Source organism: Cyphomyrmex costatus, unplaced genomic scaffold (assembly GCF_001594065.2).
Source record: "Cyphomyrmex costatus isolate MS0001 unplaced genomic scaffold, Ccosl1.0 scaffold120, whole genome shotgun sequence".
NCBI classification, from domain to species: domain Eukaryota; kingdom Metazoa; phylum Arthropoda; class Insecta; order Hymenoptera; family Formicidae; genus Cyphomyrmex; species Cyphomyrmex costatus.
Genome location: NW_017275174.1, coordinates 1,629,538 through 1,639,588, shown reverse-complemented (window position 1 = coordinate 1,639,588; position 10,051 = coordinate 1,629,538). Strand labels below are relative to the sequence as shown.

Below are 10,051 nucleotides of genomic sequence, written 5' to 3'. Positions count from 1 at the left end.
TGTCTAATGCCCATTTCCACCAATGCAGATTAGCTTTTAATCTCGGTTCAATTTGCTCTTCATCTTTATCTAATTCTAAAAATTAGAAAAAGATGAACAGTAAGTTAAACCGAGATTAAAGTTAATCTGCATTGGTGGGAACAGGCATAAATAATAGAAAACTATACGGTGTACTTTTTTCAAACATTTTGTGTCAAGCTCAACAATAGAAAAATATTACTAAGAAAATTTATATTACATTTTTCATATGTAAAACGTAGATGTAAAGCGAAATTCAGAGGAAGAGACTGTAAAGGGGAAAATTTGAAACGAGATTAAGCTGAAATTTAAAAGGACAACCATTGACAATATCTCCCTTATTTTAATCTAAATGCAGGGAATGCTCAAGAAGGAACAAAATCCCTATCTGCGCTTTTTCCGCTTTTCTTTGCCTCCGCAAAATAAAAAAAGAACCCGAAGAACGGCACTGTCCGGTACTGCATAGCGGTGGAGGGCAAAGGGCAGCGGTACAATGCGTCGCGTCGCGGCGCAGCGTGGCGCGCCTTCTGGTGTGTCGACCTGTGTCGACCGACCGACCGCACTACACCGCATCGCAAAGCACGACGCGGCGCGACAGACAACATACGGGGTGACCTGCGTTCGACATGTTCCACCGGCGATGCGGCTATCGTGTCACTGTCAGCAACAACAGCAGCACCGCTACGCGCAATTTTTCCGAGTACGATTTCGGCCTGGTGTTCAGCGCCGAGCCGCTCCGGAACGACGAGCTGTTCGAAATCACCATCGACAAGAAGGTATACACACTCTCGCGCGCACACACATCTCTTTGCGAACGAACCGCCCGTTTTCTACGGATATTCTGCAGCTAAGGCTTGACCTGAACGAGAAATATCAAGACACGGAATATATGTCTAATTACAACCTAATTACATACACGCGCTGTTGTGTGTTTGTTGATCAATAAATATTCTATGTGTTATTTATTTCGTGAACTAATATTTATCATATTTAATTTAATTTTACTCTAATATGTCTAAAATGATGTATTTAATTTAATTTATTTATTCCCCCCTCCCCTCCAGAAATATTAAGTCTGTTCTTTTTAGCTGAACTTCTTACATTGTTCTCTTTTTTCTTCAGTGTGGTACAGTGTGGGAAGAAAAAGAGAAAAAATATATAAACCATGTAAGAAGTTTAGCTGAAAAGCTAGGCATGTATTATATAAAAATGCTGAGATAATTGTGTGTTAAAGTTCACTTGCATTGACTTTAAAAATGGTATTGCACAGATCATATCGTGGTGTGGCAGCATAGAAATTGGAGTGACAGAATGCGATCCCGAGATCTTAATGATACCGTCCTGTGCCACATACCTCTGTCATGGATCTTGGATTATGACCTGCTCTGGTATAATTCATAATGGAGAGCGCATCGTGGAAACGTATGGAACAGATCTTAATCATCTAGAAGAAGGGAGCACTTTGGGAGTCATGCGGACGTCCAATGTAATTTATAATTTATTAACCCATATTCATCACTTTACATAGAAATTAATGATATTCTTATAATTGTAGCATGAACTGGTATTCTACATCAATGGTGTCTCGCAAGGAGTTGCCGTCAGCAATATTCCGGAACGTATTTTTGCTGTTATAGATATATATGGTGATTGTGTACAGGTCAGCATTGTTCCGAGACCTACCAGTTTATGTAACGTGCCGAAAGATGAAGCCGAGATCAATAATGATTATACTGCGGGGGAATCCTCCAGTTCCTCAACTACTAATCTAGTCGCTAACTTAAATGTTAATCTAAGTGTTAATGTAAACGTTAATTTACCGAAAAATCCAACTCCCGCTGCTATAAGAGAAGATAAATTGAAGTTTCACGAAAGAGTCGGCTCGTTGGTAAAACTCTCTAATAATGCCAGAACCGCCGAGAGGCGGAGGCCACTCGACGAGTTTAACAATGGTGTTGTAATGACTCACAGGCCATTGCGAGATAACGAACTGTTTGAGGTAAGCATTTGCATATAAACCTAATCGATTGCGAAAAAATATTTACATATTAAGGTGCAATAACAAGACCATCTAATTCTTGCACCATTATGATTCTATGATAAAATTATTTACAACAATAAATGAGATATTAGACCAACATTGTGAATACACACAGTTGAATAGAAAAATGTCTTAAATGGTTTCAACAATTTAATCATTCGTGTACATATTTTCTTTGAAATACTAGGAATACTTGGCTAAATGATCTCTGTCCTTTCTCACTAAACACACCTTTACAAATATTTTCTAAAGATGTTAAAGTATTCGAAAGAATTTTAATTAGTTTATATATTTTTATAAATAATGAAAATTAACTTAAGACACGAACAATCTAATAAGTATTTCTAAAAACTGAAGAACTTGCAAGAAATATAAAAAATTACTTACTCTCTAATTTTCTCTACAAATTACTATGTTGCAGATACGAATAGACAGATTAGTATACAAGTGGTCAGGAAGCATAGAAGTTGGCGTTACTACTCATAGTCCTACGGCGTTGGAGTTTCCGGCAACAATGACTAATATGCGTTCAGGTACAACGATGATGTCTGGCTGTGGTATTCTAACAAATGGCAAAGGCACGCAACGGGAATACGGCGAATTCAATTTAGATGAATTGAGAGTACGATAAAGCCAGAATTATAATACTGAATCTATATTTAAATTTATTTTTCTCATCAAATCGTTATTTTTTACATTATTTCTCAGGAAGGGGATCGTGTGGGAATGATTAGGCAAAGTAACGGAGATCTTCATTATTTAATAAATGGTTTAGATCAAGGTGTTGCTGCTAAAGTACCAACGAGTGTATGGGGCGTAATAGATCTTTATGGAATGACCGTGAAAGTAACCATTGTCGACCGCGATGAGAGGGAAGAACAGAATTTAGTCACTAGGAGAAACACATTACAGCTACAAGGTCTAGATAGTGAAGGTAATGCATGTACAAATCTCTGACAAGTTCACATAAATAAAAACTGCTGCTACATTGTGATATATACATAAATTTTATAGAAGCTGGAGAAGAAGAGCTTCCTGATAGACTGATGTTTCATCCCTGTTGTGGCACACATGCCGATGTAATCAACAACGGGCGTACAGCGCATAGACCTAAGTAAACATTCATTATATCCGACAATTTTTTCAAATTACACACATTCCCTATACTCGTGTGATTTTTTTTATGTAATTATGCGTGTCGGATGTTTCTGACATTTGAACATATATCTCAATTTTTATTGCTCTCTTTGATGAGCTACAATTGAATAAAGATATATATATTTTTTACATCTTCTAAATAAAGATAAATACAAAATATTTTAAATTGTTAAACAATACGTGTTAAATATAATAATATGCAAAAAAAGCATTATATGTTTAACAAATTTATAAAGCTGGAATGTCCTGAACATCCTACACAAATATAAAATTTATACTATAAATGGTTAGTAAAAGATGTAAATTTTTTTTGCAGTGCCATAGACGATTTTAATAACGGTGTAGTATTAACTTCGAGACCGTTGAAACCGAATGAGTTGTTTGAAGTCAGACTGGATAAAATTGTTACAAAATGGGCTGGCTCTATCGAAATAGGAGTCACCACACATTCTCCTACAGAACTGGAGTTTCCGTTTACTATGACAAATGTCAGGTAGGTAAGGCCACGCATCAATCTCAAGCAGTTTGTCACATGGTTGTTGCCACCGAGTCGATGTGCGCGCGGTAAGTTGTTTATCTGCTTATGTTCTTGCTTGAAGGCGGCTCGTAACGATTGCAGATCTGGTACGTGGATGATGACGGGCAACGGCGTAATGCACAACGGTACCACTATGATAGATCAATACGGTCAGAATCTGGACCGCCTGCAGATCGGTGACCGCGTAGGCGTGATGAGGAAGGATAACGCAACGCTGCACTTCTACGTGAACGGTGCTGATCAGGGTGTAGCCGCAATGAACGTACCCGAGAAAGTTTATGGAGTGATCGATCTTTACGGGCAAGCCGCCCAAGCCACCATAGTCGACAACATGGACTTTTACAGTCCGACTACAAATAATTCGAGTTTTAGTAATACGACATTGTATAGGTATGATTTCTTCTGACATCTCGATACATTAATGATTTATCATAGTTTATTGTCGATCCATACATAGATGATTGTGTAAATCTATTGACAGCGATCTAAGGTTTCATCACGTGCATGGTAAAAACGCGCGGATTACGAACAACGGTTTAACGGCATCCAGGCCGCGAGCACTAGGTGAGTTCAACGAAGCTATTGTGATTGCAAATCGCGCTCTACGCGACGGTGAAATGTTCGAGGTGACAATAGATAAGATGGTTGCCAGATGGTCTGGTGCTATAGAAGCAGGTAATTTGAGTTATTATTACAATGCGCATGTATCAAATATAATAAAATAAGCTAAGAAAATAATTATATCAGAGCCATATTTGATCAAAGCGAATCTGCTATTTAATAATATTTTTGTAGTGTAAATATTTATAATTTCTAATTGCATAAACTGGAAATTTTGTAAAAATATTATTAAGCATTAACAAGAATTAAAGATTCACATTGCATTGTAAGATTCACTTTAACCGAATATAGCTGTCCTCTTGTATTAATTACAAATCGGTCAAAATTTTCTATATAATTTTCCAAGCACAAACTGTTTACAGGAGTCACTGTGATAAGGCCTGATGAATTAGAGTTTCCATCTACGATGACAGACATCGATCACGATACATGGATGCTGTCTGGATCGACGGTGATGCGCGACGGTGTAACGTTACGTAATAACTACAGCTGTGATTTAGATAAATTGATTGAAGGTAACCGGATTGGAATGATGCGATGCTCGGATTCCTCTCTCCATTATTTTTTGGACGGAGTGGACCAAGGTCTCGCCTGTACCGGTTTACCGTCAAACGTTTATCCAGTAATTGATTTATATGGTCAATGCGCACAGGTAAATGATACATATCCGCTCGATGATAACAACTGCGTTTCAATTGTTTAATTCCGAATCATTTATCTCAGGTGACGATCGTGTTGCCAGAACGTAGGGATCCTCTGACGCAGCAATACTTGCCATCGGAAAACAGTATTAGTCAACAACCAACCTCGGTAATTCAGCCTCAAGTTCAAACCGAAATTCTACACAAGTTCCACGAGTCAGTCGGACTAAACATTCAATTGAACAGCGACAGAATAGTGGCAACAAGGTGCAGAGAATATAATAACGCTGTCTTATTGAGCGAAGCAGCTCTAGAAAATAATGAGCTCTTCGAAATCGCTATCCAGGAAGTGGCGCGTGAGTGGAGCAGTTGTCTGAGAATAGGTGTCCTGAGTAACGAGACAGGCAACTGGTTGACATCGATGAACCTTGTACCTGGTATGACGTCCATTCCCAGCGACGCCTGGTATCTAACGGGCAACGAGATAAGACATATGGGTTTCACGCTCTCTTCGAATTATTGCACGAGCTTGGATTGGTTGCGAGTGGGCGACAAGATCGGCGTGAAACGCACGCACGAGGGCAATCTGAAGTTCTGTGTGAACGGCGAAGACATGGGCATAGCTGCGTCCGACGTGCCGGAGATGGTATACGCAGTGATTGAACTCTTTGGCAGTACCGTGGCTGTGAACATCACTAGCAGCAGACAGCAGAATCCCGTGATATCTCCAAATGCTAGTTTAAGACTACAAGATTCCCTAGAATTGCTGTTGGATCCAATACCGCCAAGGAACGACGCAGGAATGGATACATCGATCGACGTGTCCGAGGGGAAACTGATTAACGAAACAACACTCACGCCGACGCAAGTCGTCGCCACTGATTTAACCGCTAGCGACGGAGATTGGAGTTACGAGTTCCATGAAAATCACGGCAGGAACATTCAGCTAGAAACGAAGATGATCGCCAAGCGAGTAGCTAGTTACAATCAGGGCGTGGTGATGTCTAGTCGTCCGCTGATAAAAGGCAAACCGTTCCAAATTAGAATAGAGAAGTTGAATGAACGATGGGTATCCAATATTCTCTGTGGCGTTTCTTGCATATCGCCAGAAAAGCAGGCGAGCTTCCCATTAACAGCGCTCGGCTTTAAGAGGCATTCGTGGATTATCTGCAGCGATTGGATATTTCACAATGGTATGAGAGTGAAAACGAAATACGGTGCCGGCTTGGAAAACCTTCAGTGCAACTCTATCGTGGGCTTGTTGATCGATGAGGACAATCGACTACACTTGTTCATCAATAACGTAGATCAGGGAGTAGCCACGACCGATTTGCCGCCACATGTCTTTGCTGTAATCGACTTGTATGGACAGTGCGAGCAAATATCCATCATGGGAATCAACGAAGACACTTCTTATTCGAATGTCGCAATTGATAACGCACTCGCGGCTTCTATCGAGTGCACGAACGTAGAAACAGAGGATGTGGAGAATTCACGCGAGAAAGCTGATTTGGAGTGTCACGAGAAGGAGAACGCAATGGTGACAACTTCGTCAGATCTCTCACCATCTTCGACATCACCAAGTGTACCGAGTCAGTGCAGTTCGAACGCCAAGGACGGCAACTTTGAGACCGAGTACTCATCCTTTGGTAGCAACAATAGCACGAATGTAGCAAACAATAGCGTTGTAGGTATCAAAGCGGCATCGAGCATCGACAGTAACAATTCGGATTCGGGCTCGGAGCTCAGCAACGATACGCGAAGCGCCAAGAACAAAACATATCTAGACAACGGTGTACCATCTACATTGAACAAGCAGCTTGAGAACAATTTAAGCGAGTCGAATCTCGACGCAGAGAATCGCACCTTATGTACAAATGTAGAGATAAACAACGCGACTAACATTAATATACAGAAAGGCATGGTTGCCAGCGCAAGTAACATGACTAGCTTGAATGCGGCGATCACCGCGACGAACGCCAACAACGCGATTAACGAAAGCATAGCGTCCAATAGTCAAGTCAATATTGTAAACAGCGCACAACAGGACAATTTGTCAGATCTTCCCAATAATACTTGCTCCGGCTTCCATGAATCGCGGTCCTACGCGAGTCGGGACAACATTCGCGACAACTCCTTCAACGGGAACATACTTCCGAGCCAGAACACGATCAATCAACGGGATGTGTACAATGCATCTTCGATACCATTTGTACCGTCGTCGTTACCGTCCACTCCACTTGGGTCTACCGTCGTCACGTCGTCCAGAAAGTGCGACTACTTGAGGGCGTGCATGCAGCTAAAGAAGTCACTCGTTCTTCCAGACGAATTTTTCTCTGCTGACGAGATACTGTGCTACTGTAGCGTGTGCTACAAGTTGGACGGCGACGATGCGACCTGCAAAAAGGGCGAGCCACCGGCGAAATTTACGATACCGGTTGGCTGGGCCAGATTTCCACTGAAGCAAAGCATCAACGCCAATCAAATCCCACAAAGCACGACAGATAAATGGCATGTTGCATTTTACGGTATAGGTCTGGATGCGATAAGGTAATGCGATTAATTATCTCGGAACGCAGAGTCAGGACTGAATATTTCGATGCTCAAAAAAAAAACAAATGCATCCCTTTTAGTAACAAAAATAATATTTCTCTCTTAAGACATGTAAAATATAATAAAAAGTAATATTAATTAATAATACTTAATATATTAATATTAATTTTATAGGGATACAAGAGTATGTATATATGTATGTTCCAAATGAATAAACATAGTTACTAAAATTACGGTAAAATTAATTCTTAAAAAAATTCACAGAAAAATCATTTTTCATAAAGTAATACTTTTTATGCCTTAATAGCTACGAAATTATCAATTTTCTTCATGATTTATATCCTCACATAAGATATATTTCACTTTCATTTAATGTACAATGAGCACTCAACGACGAGTGATTGCAATAGTATTAGTAGCGAATAAACTAAAATACATAGAATCTTAAGATTCTTCTTAAAATTCATATGAAGCAAGTACTTCGTTTATCATATTCTAGCCCTGACTCTGAATGGAACAATTAGACTTTTTCACGCGATTTTTTATTTTTTATTAATATGACATTGTGCGTTTAGATTGATTCTAGATAGAGGAGAGCTAATGACCAAAGAACAACTGGACGTGAGTAACTTGACAACAGGTATAAAGAGCGAGGATCAGAATCCCCAGGTGTCGTTTTCACCTAGCATCAAATATGCAACTTCCTACCAATTCACGAAAAAATACCCGTGAGTATCCTCTTCCACGAATACTTCTATATATTTTGCATATATTGCAATTTAATTTTTAATTCTGTAGATATATCGATATGCAATCGAACAAAAAACTGAACGCATCGACCGCATTTCAATTGTTGGTGAGGCCCGCCTCGTACACGATGAGTGTTGGAATCGATATGGATTGGGACAATATGAATTTTACCAATTGGGCTACCAAAGAAGCTGGAGCCACGGTGATTGTCGCCCTGCTCGTTCATCTGGACGGATTTTAATCCGACACACGTTTCTAAAAATATTTTCTGTGAACTTACGTTTCCCTGTCACGTCTGTTCTCAACGAGCACACCCATATGATTCATAATCGGACTGCAAGTGTTTGTACATACGAAGTTTGTTATCACGACTGTGGTAAGAGATCGATATATTTCAATTCCGTCGAAGTTGCGCTGTATATTTGTGTTAGATTCCGCGTAAGTTTCCTCATACGTTTAACCGTTAAAAAATGAACTTTACCAAAAAATTTATGTGCTAGAGCTCAATCGAGATTTTAATTATCTTCTAACATTTAACATGCTTAACGTTATTTATATATAGAATCTTCCTAGAAAAGACTTGTAGATGCGCGATAGTTATGGCAATTTTGTGACACTACAAAAGACTTTCAATTAAGTTTTAAATTGTTTTATCACACACACACACACACACACACACACACGTGTCACACGTACATCACTAGACTGGCCTAAATTAATGCTCACGAAAACAAATAGTATGTATGAAGTATACGGTATTATCACACGGCAATGATACTCATTTATGCGAAGAGAATATAATATTTTTAACGCCTGCGCTTCACGCCTAAGGGTACATCAAATCTTTTATTGTGTCGCATTAGCAAGTAAATCTTACGACATGACACAATTTTTTTAATGCACTCTTCTGCATATTCGATAAGAAGAAATCGTATAATATGTCTATGTTTTAGAAATAAATTCGCATTGATAAAACAAATTATCGGATTCTAAAGCTTTAAAAATTAATTAATTAAACTAATTACAATAATAAACGGATAAGTGAGAGTTAAATCCACAAGTTAACATTATAATTTTGTAACTTACAACATTTATAGACATATTAAATTATGGCTCTTTGTTCTATTATCACAATTCGAATATCGAATAATTTTATAATTTCAATGTATTTCCTCGTAAAGTTGATTGCATTTCTTGATTGCAATGGGGTCTTATAGTTTTTGAACTATTAGACGGTAGTCAACGTACAGATATGATACATAACGTACAGTCAGGATACGATGTACACTGCTTCTGAGGACGATTAGTTGATTCACATTTATACCGCATTGTAATTTGTGCTGAAGATGACTCGAATTGAGTCGAAACATTCAAAAATAATGTAAGATATTCAATGAATATTGTAAATATATTATATAATAATTTGTACGCAAAATCTTGAACTTGCGGATTCGACTTTCACTCGCCGTTTATTGTTGTAATTAGTTTAATTGATTAATTTTTTAATTTGCATTGACAACACCAAATCGTCCATTTCGCGAGTCAATAAATGTTACCATATTGCGAAGGATGATAAAGAAGTTTATTGCTGTAGATTCTGTACAATTCGTCATAATTACTTATAATATATACGTAATTAATAATGCAATTGTTCGTCAAATAAAGATTTATCTCTAACATGCAAGATAAATCCAAAACTAATCCAGAACGAAAAAAAAACTCGTGTTTTTA

General features: G+C 38.6%; 1 protein-coding gene across 1 annotated transcript; it reads left to right on the top strand.

The window, feature by feature from the left end:
- Positions 1 to 583: 583 nt before the first annotated feature.
- Neurl4 (neuralized E3 ubiquitin protein ligase 4) lies at positions 584 to 9,141 on the top strand. Its single transcript, XM_018546111.1, has 13 exons — positions 584 to 794; positions 1,289 to 1,504; positions 1,574 to 2,017; positions 2,481 to 2,681; positions 2,768 to 2,993; positions 3,074 to 3,173; positions 3,534 to 3,710; positions 3,837 to 4,145; positions 4,237 to 4,430; positions 4,739 to 5,028; positions 5,100 to 7,567; positions 8,146 to 8,298; positions 8,369 to 9,141. Exons 1-13 carry the CDS (start codon positions 645 to 647, stop codon positions 8,559 to 8,561), a joined length of 5,121 nt encoding a protein of 1,706 aa, XP_018401613.1. The 5' UTR covers positions 584 to 644; the 3' UTR covers positions 8,562 to 9,141.
- The last annotated feature ends 910 nt before the right edge of the window (positions 9,142 to 10,051 follow it).

Excerpts from the sequence above, each read along its gene's own strand:
- Neurl4 (XM_018546111.1), top strand. The coding sequence starts at position 645 with ATGTTCCACCGGCGATGCGGCTATCGTGTCACTGTCAGCAACAACAGC. Across the intron at positions 795-1,288 it reads AAATCACCATCGACAAGAAG|ATCATATCGTGGTGTGGCAG; the intron begins GTATACACACTC and ends GGTATTGCACAG. Across the intron at positions 4,146-4,236 it reads AGTAATACGACATTGTATAG|CGATCTAAGGTTTCATCACG; the intron begins GTATGATTTCTT and ends ATCTATTGACAG.